Source organism: Capra hircus, unplaced genomic scaffold (assembly GCF_001704415.2).
Source record: "Capra hircus breed San Clemente unplaced genomic scaffold, ASM170441v1, whole genome shotgun sequence".
Taxonomy (NCBI): domain Eukaryota; kingdom Metazoa; phylum Chordata; class Mammalia; order Artiodactyla; family Bovidae; genus Capra; species Capra hircus.
In genome coordinates, this window is record NW_017190165.1 from 1 (window position 1) to 19,911 (window position 19,911).

The following is a 19,911-nucleotide window of genomic DNA, read 5'->3' on the forward strand; positions in this document are numbered from 1 at the left end:
ACAGCACAGTACCCTGGCCGGCCGTGGGGGGGCAGCGGGGGTCAGACGGAGGTGCTGCTGCCCAGATCCTCTGCTCGCACCCCTGACCGTGTTCCTCCATGTTCACACGCTCGTTTCGTAAAACCTGCACGGAGCCCCACTTTGCGTTTCCCAGCCTGGCAAACGTGGCAACGCAACAGCATTGTGTGTGTGTCTGTGTGAATGTGTGTGTGGAGTGTGTGCGTGCGTGTGTGTGTGTGTGTTTATGTGAATGTGTGTGTGTGTGGAGTGTGTGCGTGTGTGTCTGTGAATGTGTGAGTGTGCGTGTGTGTGTATGTGTGTGTTTATGTGAATGTGTGTGTGTGGAGTGTGCGTGCGTGTGTGTGTGTGTATGTGAATGTGTGTGTGTCTGAATGTGTGGAGTGTGTGCGTGCGTGTGTGTATGTGTGTGTTTATGTGAATGTATGTGTGGAGTGCGTGCGTGTGTGTGTGTATGTGAATGTGTGTGTGTGTGGAGTGTGCGTGTGTGTGTGTATGTGTGTATGTGAAATGTGTGTGGAGTGTGTGCGTGTGTGTCTGAATGTGTGGAGTGTGTGCGTGCGTGTGTGTGTATGTGTGTGTATGTGTTTATGTGAATGTGTGTGTGTGTGAGTGTGTGGTGTGTGTGTCTGTGAATGTGTGGAGTGCGTGCGTGTGTGTGCTGTTTATGTGAGTGTGTGTGTGGAGTGTGTGCGTGTGTGTGTGTGTGTGGAGTGTGCGTGTGTGTGTGTTTATGTGAATGTGTGTGTGGAGTGTGTGTGTTGTGTGTATGTGTGTGTTTTATGTGAATGTGTGGAGTGTGTGCGTGTGTGTGGTGTGGAGTGTGCGTGTGTGTGTTTATGTGAATGTGTGTGTGGAGTGTGTGGTGTGTGTGTGTTTTGTGAATGTGTGTGTGTGGAGTGTGTGCGTGTGTGTGTGTCTGTGAATGTGTGAGTGTGTGCGTGCGTGTGTGTGTATGTGTGTGTGTGTGTTTATGTGAATGTGAGCGTGTGTGTGGAAGTGTGTGCGTGTGGTGTGTGCTGTCTGAATGTGTGGAGTGTGTGCGTGTGTGTGTGTGTGTTTATGTGAATGTGAGCGTGTGTGTGGAGTGTGTGCGTGTGTGGTGTGTGTGAATGTGTGTGTGTGCGTGTGTGTGTGTGTGTTTATTGAATGTGAGTGTGTGTGTGTGGAGTGTGTGTGTGTGTGAATGTGTGAGTGTGTGTGGTGTATGTGTGTGTTATGTGAAGTGAGTGTGTGTGGAGTGTGTGCGTTGCGTGTGTATGTGTATGTGTGTATGTGAATGTGTGTGTGTGAGTGTGTGGCGTGTGTGTGTGTCTGAATGTGTGTGAGTGTGTGCGTGCGTGTGTGTGTGTGTGTGTTTTGTGATGAGCGTGTGTGTGAATGTGTGGAGTGTGTGCGTGTGTGTATGTGTGTGTTTATGTGAATGTGAGTGTGTGTGTGAATGTGTGGAGTGTGCGTGTGTGTATGTGTGTATGTGTGTGTTTATGTGAATGTGAGTGTGTGCGTGTGTGTGTGTCTGTGAATGTGTGGAGTGTGTGGAATTGTGTGTGTATATGTGTGTGTTTATGTGAATGTGTGTGTGTGGAGTGTGTGCGTGTGTGTCTGTGAATGTGTGGAGTGTGTGCGTGCGTGCGTGTGTGTGTATGTGTTTATGTGAATGTGAGTGTGTGTGTGTGTTTATGTGAATGTGTGTGTGGAGTGTGTGCGTGCGTGTGTGTATGTGTGTATGTGAGTGTGTGCGTGTGTGTCTGTGAATGTGTGGAGTGTGCGTGCGTGTGTGTGTCTGTGAATGTGTGGAGTGTGTGTGTGTATGTGTGTTTATGTGAATGTGAGTGTGTGCGTGTGTGTGTGTGTGTCTGAATGTGTGGAGTGTGTGCGTGTGTGTATGTGTGTGTTTATGTGAATGTGAGTGTGTGTGTGTGGAGTGTGTGTGTGTGAATGTGTGGAGTGTGCGTGTGTGTATGTGTGTATGTGTGTGTTTATGTGAATGTGAGTGTGTGCGTGTGTGTGTGTCTGTGAATGTGTGGAGTGTGTGGAATTGTGTGTGTGTATGTGTGTGTTTATGTGAATGTGTGTGTGTGGAGTGTGTGCGTGTGTGTGTCTGTGAATGTGTGGAGTGTGCGTGCATGCGTGCGCGTGTGTGTATGTGTTTATGTGAATGTGAGTGTGTGTGTGTTTATGTGAATGTGTGTGTGTGGAGTGTGCGTGCGTGTGTGTATGTGTGTGTTTATGTGAATGTGAGTGTGTGCGTGTGTGTGTGTGTGTCTGAATGTGTGGAGTGTGTGCGTGCGTGTGTGTGTGTCTGTGAATGTGTGGAGTGTGTGTGTGTGTATGTGTGTGTTTATGTGAATGTGAGTGTGCGTGTGTGTGTGTGTCTGTGAATGTGTGGAGTGCGTGTGTGTGTGTGTATGTGTGTGTGTTTATGTGAATGTGTGTGTGGAGTGTGCGTGCGTGTGTGTGTATGTGTGTGTTTATGTGAATGTGTGTGTGTGTGGAGTGTGCGTGCGTGTGTGCGCGCGCGTGCGTTTGCATGTCGCACATGTGTGTGCACTTTGTTGCCGGAGGAGGGAGGTGGGAGGGCTGACACTCAGGCCTTCAGACTGGCTCTTCATGGACAGGACCCTCGAGGGTCGCAAGCCTTTCCCTGCAGCGAAGAGGCAGGTCTCCATGCTCTTCTTCTCAAATGTATTTGTTTGTTTCTTGTTTCTTTACACAAACCCTCACCTTCTAGCTTAACATTTAAAGGGACTGCTTAAGGTCCCAGAACAGAACTCTGTTCTTCTGCAGAGCGGTTACCAGCGTGACGTATGTACATACATAGACTCTTTATTGCCAAGGGTGGGTGTGTGCTCACGCAGTCTGGGTGCCCCGCTCGGGAGCTCCCTCGGAGCACACAGCCCCGGACCCCTCTCCAAGACGCCTCTGGGCCTCTCTCTTCCTCTGCCGCTTACTGGAGAGAGTTTCCTGTGTGGAGAGAGATTTCCTTGAGAAATTCTAGGGCTTCCACCTCCGCCCTGAGCCTCCCGTGGGATCCCAGCGGCTCGACTGGCGATGCCCTGGTCTGCGGGCAGCAAGAGGAAGGGCTGTGAGGCTACGAGCTGGGTTTGCATGGAGGAGGAGGAGGGAGGGTGGGTTTAGGGGAGGTTCTCAGCGAGTGAAGAGCAGATGCGGAACAGCTCCAGAGGCTCGAGAGGCAGAGGCCGAGGCGTCTGAAAAGGCCTGGGAAGCAGGTCCCAGGTGGGAGGTGCCGGCGGCGAGGGGCGTGGCTGCCCACCGGTGCGATGACCTCCCTGGGCCTGGGCACCAGGGCACGTGGGTGTGCGACAGTCCCCCTCAGCCCCGTTATCTCTGGAAAGAGGCTCAGTCTTGCTCAGTTCAGCCAAGGAGGGGGCGGAGCCTGCAGGTGGCTGGTGACCCCGGGCTGTGGGCTCTGGTGTGGGGCTCGCAGGGTGCCCCTAGGATGTAGGCTCCTCTCCAGAGCTGCTCACGGCTCCCGAGGGTCCTCTGAGCTGGCTCAGTGCTTCCCTTCTCCCCAAGGGGACGACCCCTCTCGTCACCACACCGTTGTTCACTTTACCTGAAGATTTTCCTATATTTTGAAGGATCATGTCCAGAACCGATTGTTTCAGTTGTTGGTCAGTTTTGGGGTGCTTCTTTCCTGGGGGAAAAATTAATAGAACAATCAAGCCTTTTGAAAGTTAAGGCAAGATTCCAAACGTCTTTTCAACATTAAAAAACCATGAGCTCCAAGACAGCAGCACCTCACGGAGCCCGAGGCGTGGCCTGTGGCCTCGGGCGGGGCCGTGGGTACACCCTTCCTTCCAGGCAGCTATCGCCATCGAGTACAGGTGGGAAAACTCAGTGCATTGTAGCGAACTGAATCCAAGATGTGTAGAGATGAAACTGTCATGACCAACTGGGTTTATTCTGGGAATACAAGGCTGGTTCAACACTCAAAAATCAATTTGGTGTAACTCATCATATAAGCATTAAAAAAACAGTTGATCATTTCCAAAGATCAGTGATTGGTGAATGAGGACGTGTGGGCTGTAAGTTATTGTGTTAAAAGCAGTGACCTCTGCTTTTCTTGCCTCTTTTCTCTTGATGAGGGTGGATCAGCACCTATTCTAATGAATGCAGTTTTGTTGATGAGACGCTCACCCAGGCTTCCGTGCGTCGTCTCTGGCTGCTTCTGTGCCAGGATACATAAGCCGTGGGAGCAGGAGCCACGTTGCCCCCAGAGGCTAAATTCTGCACCGTCTGGCTTTTTACCAACAAAGTCCACTGTGCCTACGACAGGCACCGAAACAGACTTGGCTGAGACTCAGCACCCGATTCACCGTCAGAACTCGGGGCAGACGGGAGCTTCACCGTCAGAACTCGGGGCAGAGGGGGGCTTCACCGTCAGAACGCTAAGTGAGTTAGGTCACCATCAAAATGCCCAGTAAACTTGGGGCAGACGGGGACTTCACCATCAGAACGTTCAGTGAACTTGGCAGACGGGGACTTCACCGTCAAAACGCTCAGTGAATTCAGGGCAGACGGGAGCTTCACCATCAAAATGCTCAGGGAACTCGGGGCAGACGGGGATGGGGACTTCACCATCAAAACGCTCGGTAAACTCAGGGCAGACGGGAGCTTCACCATCAAAATGCCCAATAAACTTGGGGCAGACGGGAACTTCACCATCAAAACGCCCAGTAAGCTAGGAGAAGACGGGGACTTCACCATCAGAACACTCAGTGAACTCGGGGCAGACGGGAGTTTCACTGTCAAAACACTCAGTGAATTTGGGGCGGAAGGGAGCTTCACCATCAAAATGCTCAGTAAACTCGGAGTAGACGGGAACTTCTTCAGCCTAATGAAAGGACTCTATTAAAAATGCCCACAGCTAACATCTTTAGTAAAAGCATTCTTAATGTTTTCACTCTAAGTTAGCAAAGAATGTCCATTCTAACCACTCCTATTTAACATTCAGCACTGTATTGGAGCTGGGGTAATAAGGCAAAAAAAAAAAAATAGAAGATATATATGTGTGTATATATGTATATGTATATAAATACAACTGTTCACAGATGATATGATTATAAAGAAAATCCTGATGATTCTGCAGGCAGTTTCCTGGAACTGAAGGGCGGGTTGCCCAGGGTGATGGTTACAGGATCAGTGTAAAACAATCACATTTCCATACACTAGAAACAGACAACTGGGAATGAAAAGTACCATTTGCAACAACACCACGCATTAGTAAATGTGTATGTATAAATATGATCAAATAAATGCATGGTTTTAACCACTGATGAGAAGAGGCACGGGAGACCTAAAGAAACGAACTCGCTGCAGTTTCGAAGACTAGATATTGTCCAGATGTCGGCTTCTTCCCAAGTGGTCTGTGGAGTTCTAGAAATCCCAATCAAAGCCACATCTGATTTTTTTTTTTGTAGAAATTAAAAAGCTGTGTCTTAAAATTTTACGAGAAAACAAAGGAACCAGAAGAGCTAAATTGATTTAGAAAATCAAGACCAAAGTAAGAGGATTCACACTACCTGATTTCAAATATTGTAAACATAGAGTGGCTGATACAGTGTGGTATCTGAGAAAGAATAGATCTTATGTCAATGGGATAAAAGAGAGAATCCAGAAATAGACCCACACACATGCCTTTGACTGATGGACACCATCTGGCAATTGAAGAGCAAAATGTCAGCAAAAGCAACTCAACAGAGAAAGCTGAGCTTGTTCAACAAATGGTGTTGAAACAATGGAACCTTGATGTGCGAGAAAGACCCACGCAAGCCGTCTGTACCTTGCGTAATGTGCACCATTAACTGGCCATAGTCCCAACGTAAAAGCTGCAGCCGTAAAACGTCCAGGAAAACACAGAAAGCATTTGTGGCTTTGAATTACGCACAGATTTTGCATACTTGACACCAAAAACATGATCCAGAAAACGAAAATTGATAAATTGGACTTGATCAATATTAAGAACTTCTGATCTTTGAAAAGCAATGTTATGCAAATGAAAAAGCAAACCACACTCTGGTAGAAAATATTTTCCAATCACGTATCTGATGAAGGACTTGTATCCAAAACATACAGATGCTTCTCAAAATGCATTAAGAAAAGAAACTAATAATGGACAAAATATTTGAACAGAGGTTTGACCGAAGAAGATAGGCATATGTGTGCATGCTCAGTCATGTCCAACTCTTTGCGACCCGATGGACTGTAGCCCGCACCGGGCTCCTCTGTCCATGGGGTTCTCCAGGTAAGAACACTGGGGTGGACAGGCGTTTCCTACAGGCAAGTGAACAGGACAAGATGAGCAATACTATCGGTTACTCACTTCAGTTCAGTTCAGTCGCTCAGTCGTGTCCGACTCTTTGCGACCTCATGAATTGCAGCACCCCAGGCCTCCCTGTCCATCACCATCTCCCGGAGTTCACTCAGACTCACGTCCATCGAGTCCGTGATGCCATCCAGCTATCTCATCCTCTGTCGGCACCTTCTCCTCCTGCCCCCGATCCCTCCCAGCATCAGAGTCTTTTCCAATGAGTCAACTCTTCTCATGAGGTGGCCAAAAGTATTGGAGTTTCAGCCTTAACATCAGTCCTTCCAATGAACACACAGGTCTGGTCTCCTTCAGAATGGACTGGTTGGATCTCCCCGCAGTCCAAGGGACTCTCAAGAGTCTTCTCCAACACCACAGTTCAAAAGCATCAATTCTTTGGCTCTCAGCTTTCTTCACAGTCCAACTCTCACATCCATACATGACCACAGGAAAAACCATAGCCTTAACTAGACAGAACTTTGTTGGCAAAGTAATATCTCGGCTTTTTAATATGCTGTCTAGGTTGGTCATAACTTTCCTTCCAAGGAGTAAGTGTCTTTTAATTTCATGGCTGCAATCACCATCTGCAGTGATTTTGGAGCCCCAGAAAATAAAGTCTGACACTGTTTCCACTGTTTCCCCATCTATTTCCTATGAAGTGATGGGACCGGATGCCATGATCTTCGTTTTCTGAATGTTGAGCTTTAAGCCAACTTTTTCACTCTCCACTTTCACTTTCCTCAAGAGGCTTTTGAGTTCCTCTTCACTTTCTGCCATAAGGGTGGTGTCATCTGCATATCTGAGGTTATTGATATTTCTCCCGGCAATCTTGATTCCAGCTTGTGTTTCTTCCAGTCCAGCGTGTCTCATGATGTACTCTGCATGGAAGTTAAATAAGCAGGGTGACAATATACAGCCTTGACATACTCCTTTTCCTATTTGGAACCAGTCTGTTGTTCCATGTCCAGTTCTAACTGTTGCTTCCTGACCTGCATATAGGTTTCTCAAGAGGCAGGTCAGGTGGTCTGGTGTTCTCATCTCTTTCAGAATTTTCCACAGTTTATTGTGATCCACACAGTCAAAGGCTTTGGCATAGTCAGTAAAGCAGAAATAGATGTTTTTCTGGAACTCTCTTGCTTTTTCGATGATCCAGCGGATGTTGGCAATTTGATCTCAGGTTCCTCTGCCTTTTCTAAAACCAACTTGAACATCTAGAAGTTCATAGTTCACGTGTTGGTTACTAGAGGAATGAAAATCGGCACTACAAGAAGATGCCCCTGCAGGCTCATTAGATTTGTTAAATAGTAGAAATAGCAAATATTGGGGAAGATCCAGGAAAATCTGCTTTGGTTTCTTCCGAAGTAAAACATAGTTACCATGGCTCTAGATATCTATTTAAATGAAATGAAAATTTGCATCGACCCCAAAGCTACTCTACATGGTTGCAGTGGCTTTATTTAACGTTCCAAAGCCTGACAACAGTTCGGATGTCACTCCCCTGGTGAGGAATAAGCAAGCTGTGGTTCAACTGGAGCGTCACTCACGCAGGAGGAGGGGGGTGGCAGACGCACGCGTGACTGGGCAAATCGCTGATGGAGGAGACCAGACTCGGTCTATGCAGCCAACGACACCTCACCTCGTGTCCATATTCCAGGAAAGGCAGCGTCAGAGGGACAGGAAACAGGCCGGCCTTTGTAGGGCGGGGGCAGGCCGGGGGCTGACTGCACGGAGGCGTGGCGCTCGGGCCTCTTCTGTGTCTTGTTCTCGGCGCTGGCGACACGGTGCTATTTGAGGAAGCGGGACGCTGAGGAAGGTGGATTTCACTGCATGCAAGTTACACCTTCATGAAGGCTGACATTTCTTACAAACAAGGCTCCGTCTGCCCATGTTCTTCACCTGTATTTCTTTAATCCTCACAGTAGCTCCACAGGGGAAGGCTCTACTGTGTGTGTCTGCTCAGCCATCAAGCCGAAAGGAAATCAGTCCTGAATATTCACTGGAAGGACTAATGCTGAAGCTCCAGTATTTTGGCCACCTGATGTGAAGAGCCGACTCACTGGAAAAGACCCTGACGGTGGGAAAGACTGAAGGCAGGAAGAGAAGGGGACGACAGAGGATGAGATGGTTGGATGGCATCACCCACTCAATGGACATGAGTTTGAGCAAGCTCCGGGAGTTGGTGACGGACAGGGAGGCCTGGCATGCTGAGGTCCATGGGGTCCCAAAGAGTCGGGCACAACACAGCAACAACATGGTCAGTCGTGTCTGACTTTTTGAGACCCTGTGGACTGCAGCCCACCAGGCTCCTTTGTCCGTGGGATTCTCCAGGCAGGAATACTGGATGAAATGGGTTGCCATTTCCTTCTTCAGAGGATCCTCCTGACCCAGGGATCAAACCTCTTGCGTTGGTAGGTGAATTATTTACCACTAGCCTCAGCTTCGGAGAAGGCAATGGCACCCCACTCCAGTACTCTTGCCTGGAGAATCCCATGGATGGAGGAGCCTGGTAGGCTGCAGTCCATGGGGTCACTAAGAGTTGGACATGACTGAGCGACTTCACTTTGACTTTTCACTTTCATGCATTGGAGAAGGCAATGGCAACCCGCTCCAGTGTTCTTGCCTGGAGAATCCCAGGGACGCGGGAGCCTGGTGGGCTGCCGTCTATGGGGTCGCACAGAGTCAGACACGACTGAAGCGACTTAGCAGCAGCAGCAGCCTCAGCTCACAGATGATGGCACAGAAGTTCAGGGAGGCTAAGCAGTGTCACGGGATCAGGAGCAGTTTCATGGAGGTGGCTTTATCTCTGGCAGCTGAAGGAAGTTCTAGATAAATCTGTGTCTCTGGGCGCTGGCTGCTGGCTTCTAGACTGATGATGTCAGGTCCAGCGTGAGCACACACCTACAAGGCAGAGCCTGCCTTGTTCTGCAGGGCAACGCTTCCGGCTCACTAACGAACGCGAGTGGAGCCCCCAAGAGAAAGGCAGGAAGGACTGTGGTGGGGAGCAGTCGGAGCCGCTGCCCTGCCCCAGTGGCCTCTGGGAAACTCTCTGCTGGGGGTCTCCCAGCATCCCCGAGAGGGGCCCCTTGCAGGTTCCCGGGCTCTGGCCCCAGGACTTCCCAGGCGGGGCCTCAGATCTCACATCCGAGAGCTGAGCTGTTGCCTCGCTCCACGTTCCTGCCCGACAACCAGGCTCCAGGCAGATACGCACTCTCAGCCCACAGATTAGAGCTACCATGTTCCTGGTGAGGCCCGAGGGTGCCCCGCCCGAGCAAAAAGTCCAGGCTCAGACGCCGGAGGACCTGAGTCGTGGCTTCTCCGGGGCCGCAGCTCCTCACCGGGTGCTCGGGTGGACTTTAAACTGCAATGGGCTCTGAGCACCCAGAGCTGCAGCGGGTTTGTCCTGAGCAGCCCTCTTCTCGGGGACGTGGGTGTCACCCTCACGGGGCCGCGACCTGACCGCCTGGGAGGAAGGAACACAGGAAGGAAGACGAGCCTCCCTGAGCCTCAGTCCGTTTCCGAATCGGAGTAAGATGGCCACATCTTAAACTTTATTTTGAGTATTGTTTGAGTCAGGAATCCTTGTTTGGGTTTACCCCATAGTTAGCAGTTTGCTTTAAAGTTCTGTGAGTGTGAAACTCTCAGGATTTACCAGTCACATCAGTGATGCATCAGCTTAACTCAGGCATTAAAGTTATTTTTTGGTAACACTCCCTAGAAAGCAATAGGCAAGTATGTGCTGTGTGCTTAAAGTGATGCTGAAAGATTGGAAATAAAGGAAAGGAGATGAAAGACATGTGATGAGGACCGTAGAACAGCGATGGATGAAACTGAAGAAGATTCAACAGAGAAAGGAAAGAGAGGCCCTTGGATTGGAAGAATTGGTACAGTTAAAATGGATGTATTACTCAAAGCAAGCAACAGATTTAACAGTCCATATCAAATTACCCATGACACTTTTCACAGAACCAGAACAAATAATCCTAAAATGTACACGGAACCACAAAACACCCAGAACTGCCAGAGCAATTCTAAGGGAAAAGAACAATGCTGGAGGCATAACCCTCCTGGGCTTCAGTTAAGTGCTGCAAAGCTACACCAGTCAAAGCCGTGTGGCACCGGTGCAGGAGTGGGCACAGATCCATGTAATGGAAGAGAGCCCGGAAGTAAACCCGCACACCTGCCGCCAGTTAATCCACGGCAAAAGAGGCAAGACTGTACAGCGGAGCAAGGACAGTCTCTTCAATAAATGGTGCTGGGAAAACTGCGCAGCGACATGTAAGAGAATGGGATTAGAACGTCCTCTGTCAGGATTCAAGCACCCAGATGCTTGCTTCTGGGGCTTCCTCAACGGGGACACCAGCAGGGCACTCAGGGAGCCTCCTGGCCTGTGGTCATTGTTCCATGACGTATGTAAGTCAGACAGTCCCGCCGCACACCTGAACGCATCCAGTGACGTGTGTCAGTTCTGCCTTAATACAACTGGAAGGGAAACGGAAAAGCACTGAAATGTTGCCTGAAGAAGCAAGTTACAGAGTTTATACCGCATGTTTCAACTGTATTTTAAACATAAGCCTTGAAAAATGACTGGAAGGAAAGAATAGAAGGAGAGATCTTGATGAAAAGAATGGTCTTTAAAATGTGAGCTGTCCAAACTCCCTCTCAATTAGAAAATTGCAAATTAAAACAAGACGGGAACACGCTCCTCACCCATCAGCTTGGCGGTAACTGACTAGCGTGAGCACGCACGGAGGGGAGGCTGGGTCCCACAGCCTCTCCTCTGCATGCAGGGTGCGAGCGGGCAGGGGGCGGGTCGGCCGGCTGCTGTTACCGTTACTGTGAAGACTGTCTGCAGTGCCTGAGGTCTGTGAGTCACGGTAGTCCTCGGGGCCACTGGTTCGGTAAGACGCGTCCAAACTGGGTTCTTGGATGAAGATCATGGGGAAAAAGGGAAACATTTGCGTGATTACATACTTGTCTACATCTTGGCTCACACTTTGTCTTTAGAAGTTTGGGTTAGAACACCACTCTTGTTTTCAGATTTTATTGGAAAGTGTTTGGGGAAGTTATTATGTATAATGAATACCGGGGTCAGGCATTATCTGACTAAAGATTACAGAGTCACTCCTTTTTTGACCCCTTATCCCAGTCCTAAGAATTTTCCCTGGAGATTCATCGCCAACAACAGAAACATCCACACGTGCCAGGCTGTTCATTGCAGCAGGGTCTGTGGTGCTCGTAGCTGCAGAGGGTGGAAAGGGGTGAGAAGGCTGCGCACAGATAGCAGCGCACTCGTGCGGCTCACACCCTGTGGGCACCGCGCAGCTGCGAGAGCTAGACGAGACCATCCTTACACGGAAGGATTCTCAGGTTTCAAGGCTGAGTGGGGGGAAAAGGCCAGAGGAGACTTACGGTGTGAACCCCTGCAGCAGTGAGGGAGGGACACACGAATATCCCTCATCTCCTCATCTGTGCAAAAGGAGACCGGCAAGGACAGGGTGGAGCTGACAAGGCTGGTCCCCTGCGGCCGGGTGGGGTCCTGGGAGGGTGGTGCTGCAGAGTCAAACGTAAATGAAGTGAAGTCTCTCAGTGGCGCCTGATTCTCTGCGACCCCATGGACTGTAGCCTGCCAGACTCCTCCCTCCGTCCATGGGATTTTCCAGGCAAGAATACTGGAGTGGATTGCCATTTCCTTCTCCAGAGGATCTTCCCAACCCAGGGATCGAACCCGGGTCTCCTGCATTGTAGGTAGATGCTTTTACCATCTGAGCCACCCGGGAAGTCTGTAAACAAGTATTTATAATTAACAGGAAGAAGGGAGTGACATGGAAATCAAACAGCAGCAGGGAGCTGATGATGGAAAGAAGCCACGTGTGGAGTGCCTCGTGGGGAGGGGCAGCCCCGGGCCACACTAAATCACGGGTGTCATTCTGCAGCGGGGAGCCTGGATTTTCTCTAGGGGGGGTGGGGGCAGCATCCTGAATCCAGGACTGAGCAGTGATTGAATATGTTGCGGAAAGTAGGGGCCAGGTTTCTGACAAAGTGGTACCAAAAGGAGCTTCAAGAAGGGTCCTGAAAGAACCCTGTGATGCTCGAGGGGTGCACTGTGGTTTAGAGAGAAACAAGCGGAGCAGGGAGGCAGACCAGGGACCCAGCGCAGAGGTGCATGTCTGTACGTGTGGGCGTGTGCCTGAGTCTGCTTCTGCCCAGGGCGTGCTGTGCTGCCAGAGAGTGAGGACGTGCCTGAAAGGCTGGGGCGACGAAGGACAGAAGAACTAAACAGAAGGCGTTCCAAGGCAAGTTCGGGGCAATGTGGACAAAGAAAATAACGCCGTTAATGTGCTAAAATTGACCGAATAGAGAAAGTATGAGTGTGAATGGGTATTCAGAAGCATTTAAATACGCTCACACATGCACACATATTTATAAGGGGCAAGCTCTTTCTTAAAGCAGAACCCCGGTCAATAAGCAGAGATGTGTGATGGAAACAGAACACCACTGCTTGGCCAACACCACACTGGGCTGCGGCGATCCGCACAAGGCTGAGTGTGTGCCGCCTTCTGGGACGTTAGAAATATCAGCCCTCTGCCTGCTCCGTATTCCAAATGCCAGCCGCCAGCTCACTGGAGAGACCGGGGGGGACGGGCTGAAATGCACATCCCCGGGCCCTGCCTGCAGAGACACTCAGCCAGCCAGCCAGAACATGTTCTGAGGCAGCTCCCCTCCTGAGCAGCGGTGATCTGCGGAAAGCAGCCTCGCTCTCCAGCCTGGGCTGTTCGTCCCGGGAAGAGGCATCTCTGTCTGCACCCTGCAGTCTCCCACCACGTCTGAGCTTAGGTGCGGGCCCGCCGGGGTGCATTTACCATTGAGAATTTTGTCCTCAGTCTCCAGGGATATTGGTGACAAGTCTGCAAGCTTGTGGAAACCCTCAGGAACACTGAGCTGGTCGCTCTCGTGAATGCTGGAATCTTGAGGAGGAGCATGGGAAAAACGGGAAAGCATGAGTGCAAGGATGCTCTGACCCGCACTGCGCTTTGGAACCTGAGGCGGGGATGCTAACACACTTTTCAGCTCCTGACAACGTGCTCTAGTGAGAACACGCAAAGGCGGGCATTCTCTGACCTCTGTGAACCCAGCTATTGGGCGGACATTCTGAGAGCTAATCCCAGGAACTGGCATTGGTGTCTGGATGCAGAATTTCAAGAAAACGCTGGCCTTCCTGCTGCTGAATGCATTCCAGGCTCTGCTGTAGATTTCAGACACACGGCTCTCACCATCACTGAGGGTTAACCGCATGTTCTGTTTGGACCTCAGGGTGCTATTTCCCTTTTCTGTGTGTTTGGACTACGCTAAGCTGCAAACTGGGAGATGGTGAAGGACAGGGAAGCCTGGTGTGCTGCAGTCCGTGGGATCGCAGAGTTGGACACGACTGAGCGTTTGAACAGCAACAAAGCTGCGCTGGGAAAAGCGGCTGTTTTGTTCGCCACCAGCTCTGTGGCCCGGGGCCAGGCCATTCAGACCCTAGTTTTGTCCCCTGTTGGCTGGAGTCAAGTCCCCGCCCCTGCTCTCAGGAGGCTTAGGGGAGCATCACACTCGCGGGGTAGTTGGAAGCTCCGACCTGCATGCATCCTGGGGTCCTGCAGCGGCTAAACCCATGCGCCCCAAGCACCAGGCCTCTCCTGCACGTGCCCCCGGAGACCACCGAGAGACAGGAGCTCGTCTCTGCCCATCTGGGTTTGACCTTCCAGCCTCGGGAAGATTACAGAAAACATGGGACTACTGTGTCCTTCACACCTCTGTCTGCTTTTGCCCGGGAGTAGCTGATCTCAAAGACGCTGCCAGGTGGGACTGTGCTCACACTCCACAGACCTCCAGGAACACAGGCGATTAAGGCTTGAAAAGGGTATACTTGCTTTTTCTCATTGTCGGAGTCGTTGTTAAGGTTGTTGAGGTTGTTATTGTTGGTAATGTTGGTAGTGGTTTTTGTGCTTCAAAAAATGAAGATCTATTTGGCTCCAACATCTCCTTGACTAGAATTTCATCTTGGGAAAAGCACACAAGGACGCATGTTACACCCCTCTGCTCTGCGCGGCCCTGAGGCAGGCGGTGAGAGCAGGGCTGGACACAGGGACCCAAGGACGGGGGAGAGGGACTTGGTTTCTAAACACCTTGTCCAGGGGTGGGGAGACCACTGCCTCCCTAGGTAACTTCTGGAAACCTGAGCTCATCCGGGTGCCTGGACACGCCCGCTGGAGGGAAGATGCTGGACACCTGCCGGGTGTGGTCCTGATTCTCCCTCTGCCCCGCGGCCGCTCTGTCCCCTTGGAGACACCCTGCCTCTGTGATCTGCGCCCCGCAGGCAGGCAGGCGGGCGCGAGCGTCTTTCCTGGTTTCTACCCCCGGCGGCCTGCTTTCTGCCTGTGCGTCCCCGCGCCAGCCCAGGGAGCGTCTAACGCGGGCCCTGGCCTTGGTGCCGGGCAGCCCTGGACCACACCTGGCTCTGCGCTCACCGGACGTCCTCTGACACACGTGTCTCTCGGGCCTCGGGCTTCCTCATCTGTATGACGGGGTCTGCGCTTACCTCATCAGGATTTGTTTGAGGCTCAAATGAAGCCGTGCGTGTAGGACACGGTTAACACAGTCAGGGACCGGGGTGGGGGCTGTGAACACATCAACGCCGAGCCCCAGCTTCGAACCCCGCGGCCCAGCCGGCCAGCCTGTCCATGTGCTGGGCTTGTGCTGACTCCCACCCAGTGGGGTGACCAACCCGCCCTGGTTTGCCCTGATTTTCCTGTTTTAGCAGGAAAGTCCCACAGCCCAAGAGCCCCTTGGTCCCAGCAAGGAGGCCGGCTGGGCCCCCGGTTCCAGCTCACGTGGAGACACATGGAAACGTCCACACCTGTGGGCGTCATACACGTAATTGTCTCTGGAAAAAATCCCAGGTAGCGATGAGCCGGACAGACGTGCAAGGTGAGAAACGCCTGTGCTTTTAAACCTCGTGTATTTTCCAACTTTAACTTTCCTTTTAGGGAAATGAGACGCTGAACGTGCAAACGGACAACGACCAGACCTGCATCACACAGAGAGCACGCTGACCTGTGAGCGCCCTCGGGGCAGCCGGCGGCCTCTGGATGGCACACCTGCAGGACGCGCACCGCTGCCCCCGCAACGGCCCTGGAGACCAGACACCCGCCGCGGCACCGTCAGACCCTCCAGGACAGCGTGAGTCACTGCCGCTCCCTGACCTGGCGGAGCAGGGTCCTCCCCAAGTGGGCGCCTGACCCCGGCCCCAGGTCTAAGCAGCAGCCCCGCTCAGCGGCGTCCCCGTCACCGCTCCCGTCTGGCGGGGCCTCAGACCCGGCCACCTTCCCGCCTGTGCGGCTTGCACCAGGGTATCTGGACGGCTTGCACCAGGGTATCTGGGCGACGGCCCCCAGCCCCCCACCCCGCCCAGACGCGGCCGTGTTTGAGGGGAGGACTTCCTTACCGAATACTCCAGGCATATCCTCCTGAACATTTGTCTTATTCGTTGTAGTTGCTGTACCTGGGGCGGGGAAATAAAAACCCTAGTAGGTTAACAATGTTCCTCGAATTGGCACCAGCTTCTCTCCAAATAGGTTTGGTTTTGTGGGGCTACCAGCCTGCTCGAGGGGAGGGAGCCCTCCCCTCAGGGCTGGTCTGGAAGGAGGTTGGAGGGTGATGACAGGTGGCCCTACTCTGGGAACCAACCCCGCTCCTGGGCAGGCTCACTGGCGCCGCCCTCGGGGAGGGTAAGAAGGGGCACACGTGTCCTTCTGTGAAAACCACACTCTCCTCCCCGATGACGGGTTCCAGCTGCGAGCCTGTCTGGGGCTGAGGATGTGGTGTGGAGGAAGGGAGACGGGCATGGCCGCCTGCCCTCTGCCCCTCTGCTTGGGGACCTGAGAGCCCGGCCCCTGTGGCCCCTTGTCTGTAAACAGCGGTCCCGGTGAGGGGGCTCTGTCTCTAGGGGCGGGCCTCTGGAAGCCAGTCCTCCGTGGGGCCCTGGACCCCTGGCTCCACCTTCCCGGCCTCGCTGACCTGAGTCAGCTGTGCACGGCCGGGCAGGGTGCAGAGACCCTGAGCACCGGTCCCCACTGCACCCCCAGGGCGCCTCCCACTCTTCTCAGAGCTGGTGTCGGGGTCCACGTCCTCCACTCAAGGTCCAGATCAGCCCCATCCTTCAACCCCAGGGGGATCAGAGAGCAGACAGTCGGCCCAGGACCCCTGGGACCCCCAGGACCCCCAGGAGACCAGAGAACAGACGGCCACCCCCCCAAGACCCCCGGGGAGCAGACGGCCACCCCCAGGACCCTGGGAGAGCAGACGGCCGCCCCCCAGGACCCCCAGGGAGATCAGAGAGCAGAGGCCACCCCCCAGGACCCCCGGGGAGCAGACGGCCACCCCCAGGACCCTGGGAGAACAGATGGCCGCCCCCCAGGACCCCCAGGGAGATCAGAGAGCAGAGGCCACCCCCCAGGACCCCCAGACCCCCCGGCCCGGGAGAGCAGACGGCCGCCCCCCCCCCCGGGAGCAGACGGCCGCCCCAGGACCCCTGGGAGATCAGAGAGCAGAGCACCCCAGGACCGGGGCAGCGGCCGCCCCAGGATCCCAGGCAAGGCCGCCTTCCTGTTGCTGCACCCAGAGCGCTCAGGTGGTGTCTGCAGGCATTCAAGTTCCAGCGCTAAACCAATGACGATGCTGATTTTGAAACGGTTTTAATGACGGACAATCTGCATAGCAATCGCTCATCTGTGCACACGCGGGCTCAGAACAATGCAGGGAAACTGCACAGAAAGGTCTGCGCTGCGATGACAGTCGCTTCCCAGTGTGCTGACCTCCGTCAGCGCCGCAAACAGAAGCACAGTCCTCTTCGGAGGCGACGTTAGCGAGTCGTTACGGATGGGCACAGCTGCTCCTGCGAGCGCTTTGTTAAAAATATTCTTCTCGTTTCGCGTCTGTCCCTAATTATAACGGAGCCATTGTGAGGCCCGCCCGCGCGTGTGCAGAGAAATATCGATGTTGGTGACGCCCGCCCGGCCCGGGCAGCACCCTGTCCAGCATGGCTGCCTGTCCGCCTGCGCCTCCTCCCAAAGTCCAGGGTCCGCCGGCCCTGTGCCCGCGCGGGGACAACGCTGCTTGCTCTGCTTGCACAGTGCGCGTCCTGGCCCCGGCATGGGCTCGCCGTGGAGCGCTGCGGGTGTGCTCTGCTCCACCCGGGGAAAGCAGGATGGTGACCTCTGCCCCCCTGGGGCCCAGGCCCTCACCCTTCCTGGCCTCGGGGTCAGGCCAGCCTGGTGTCCACCGAGGCTGGAGGCTGGAGCAGAGACCACGGCCCGGGACCAGCCCTGAGCTCCCTCGGGGTCAGGCCAGCCCAGTGTCCACTGAGGCTGGAGGCTGGAGCAGAGACTGTGCCCAGGACCAGCCCTGAGCTCCCTCGGGGTCAGGCCAGCCCGGTGTCTGCTGAGGCTGGAGGCTGGAGCAGAGACCACGGCCTAGGACCAGCCCTGAGCTCCCTCGGGGTCAGGCCAGCCCGGTGTCCACTGAGGCTGGAGGCTGGAGCAGAGACTGTGCCTGGGACTGGCCTTGAACTGCCCTCGGGGTCGCTGTGGACGCTCTGTCGGGACGAGGAGCCAGACGGGCTCAGGGCTGTGTCGGGAGACTTGGGTCCATCCCGGCCGGAGTGGTTCCCGCGGCGCCGGGGGCGGGGAGCCAGCGTGGGGTGAGCCCCGTCCCCGCCCGTCACAGACCCCGTGCCCCGGCACCCAGGGGAGGCCTCCTTGCAAGTGCCTCATAACTCAGTGTCCTGAGGAAAGACCGCTAGAGACACCAGCTTCTTCACGGCGAGGTCAGGCAGGGGACCCCCTGCCCTCCCCCTAGACCCGGAGTGGGCTGGGCCTCCCCGGTCACCCGGGGACAGGCCGAGGCTGCGTCCTTCTCGGGGGAGCCGCCCAAGCCCTGTGCGGACCTCCAGGGCCACTCGTCCCCTGGGCACTGGGCAGGGGGCCTGGCAGGGCCTCGTTCCTTGGGCTCATCCCTCTGAGGAGGGTGGGAGGGGGCCTAGGCTCAGGTCTCCCGCCCCCCCGCGCTCCTCGGGCAGCGAGTCACATCCCAGGACGGGGGCGTCCACTGTCTTCTTCCTCGACCCAGGGGTCAGGACGCAGCGGCCGGGGCCCAGCGGGGCCTGCCTGGGTGGGGTTTGAAGCCGCCGCCTGTAGAGGACGTGCTGAGCCCCGGGGGTGGGGGGTTTGGGCGTGGGCCAGGACTGGCCCTGCTTGGGAGTTTTCTTCATTTTGTTAGTGCTTCAGTGACGCTGAAGGTGCGTAAAAGAAAAATGCCCTTATCTTAGCAAGACGCATTTGCAGGGAATCATAAGGCATTTTGGGCGATGCTAAAATACTCCAACAACCACGAAAGTGTGTGTGTGTGTGTGTGTGTGTGTGTGTGCAAGACAATGGCAAGATGTGTACGACTGAAACCAGGTAATGGAGCGTCTCTCCACGACTCCTCTGCTAGTGGGTAAGCCAGAAATGTCCATCATAAAAGTCAAAGTATATAATGCATGCTACTCTCCCATCCGAAAAACTCTCTGAATGTAGGATAGCTGGGCAGCTTGCTCCATCCTCCAGGAATAAGTGGTAAATCTGGGGCGGCACGCAGGGGAAGGGCCTGGGAGAACCCTGTGCCCCCGGACTCACTCGGGGCCCCGTTACCTCCCGGCCACAACAACCCCGAGGCTGTACCTGAGCTCATGTTGATCGGCGGGAGGTCGGCTCCCTGCCCGCAGTAGAGCAGCAGGACCAGGAGGGTCAGTCCCGTGGTGGCCGCCATGCCCCCCGAGCAGAAGGAGGACCCTCTCCTGAAGGCCCCTCAGCTTCTCCCGCCTCGGTCTCCAGGACACAGCGGAATGCCCAGGGTGTGTGACATCATGGCAGGAGAGGAGTGGGTCCTGCCCGTGTGTGAGGGGTTGTGACAGGGAAGTGGGGCCCCCCCAGGACCGTGGGGAGCGGGGACCCTTCTCCTCACCCCTCCCTCAGGCCTGTCGGCCCTGGGACCTGGCAAAACCCAGAAATTCTGCTTCGGGCAAAACAGGTGGTTGGAAGGAGGCTGGGGCTCACCAAGCCGCAGAGCTGGAGGCGGTAGGGCAGCAGGGGTGGCGCCCAGGCCTCCCCGTGTCCCCAGGGCCCTGCAGCGCCAGCCCCCTTCTCCACCCCAGGGGAATCTCGCCCCACTCGCACCAGTGAGATGACCCCACGGCAAGCCCTCAGGCGGGCCCAGCTGGGCCCTGTGTGTGCAGGCATGTCCGACTTTGCGACCGTGTGGACTGTAGCCCACCAGGCTCTTCTGTCCATGGGATTCTCCAGGCAAGAATACTGGAGCGGCCAGCCATTCCCTCCCCCAGGGGGTCTTCCTGCGTCTCCTGCATTGGTAGGCAGACTCTGTTGTGGAGCCTCCAGAGAGGCCCGCGGGCCTTAAGCCATCCCACGTCCCGATCCTGGACCGCCTCCCTTGTCTGGGGTCAGAGTGGGGTGGCTGGTTCCCCCAGG

General features: G+C 54.4%; 1 protein-coding gene across 1 annotated transcript; it reads right to left on the minus strand.

Annotated features, from left to right (window-relative positions):
• Window positions 1-3,393: 3,393 nt before the first annotated feature.
• Window positions 3,394-19,195, minus strand: SPACA7 (sperm acrosome associated 7). Its single transcript, XM_018045167.1, has 5 exons — window positions 19,108-19,195; window positions 15,834-15,890; window positions 13,210-13,314; window positions 11,178-11,270; window positions 3,394-3,676 (listed from the first exon to the last, which is right to left on the minus strand). The coding sequence occupies exons 1-5, from the start codon at window positions 19,193-19,195 to the stop codon at window positions 3,474-3,476; spliced, it is 546 nt and encodes a 181-aa protein (XP_017900656.1). The 3' UTR covers window positions 3,394-3,473.
• Between the last annotated feature and the right edge of the window lie 716 nt (window positions 19,196-19,911).

Excerpts from the sequence above, each read along its gene's own strand:
- SPACA7 (XM_018045167.1), bottom strand. The coding sequence starts at position 19,195 with ATGGCGGCCACCACGGGACTGACCCTCCTGGTCCTGCTGCTCTACTGC. Across the intron at positions 13,315-15,833 it reads GGATATGCCTGGAGTATTCG|ATTCCAGCATTCACGAGAGC; the intron begins GTAAGGAAGTCC and ends CTCCTCCTCAAG. Across the intron at positions 3,677-11,177 it reads AGACAGTCTTCACAGTAACG|GAAAGAAGCACCCCAAAACT; the intron begins GTAACAGCAGCC and ends TTTTTCCCCCAG.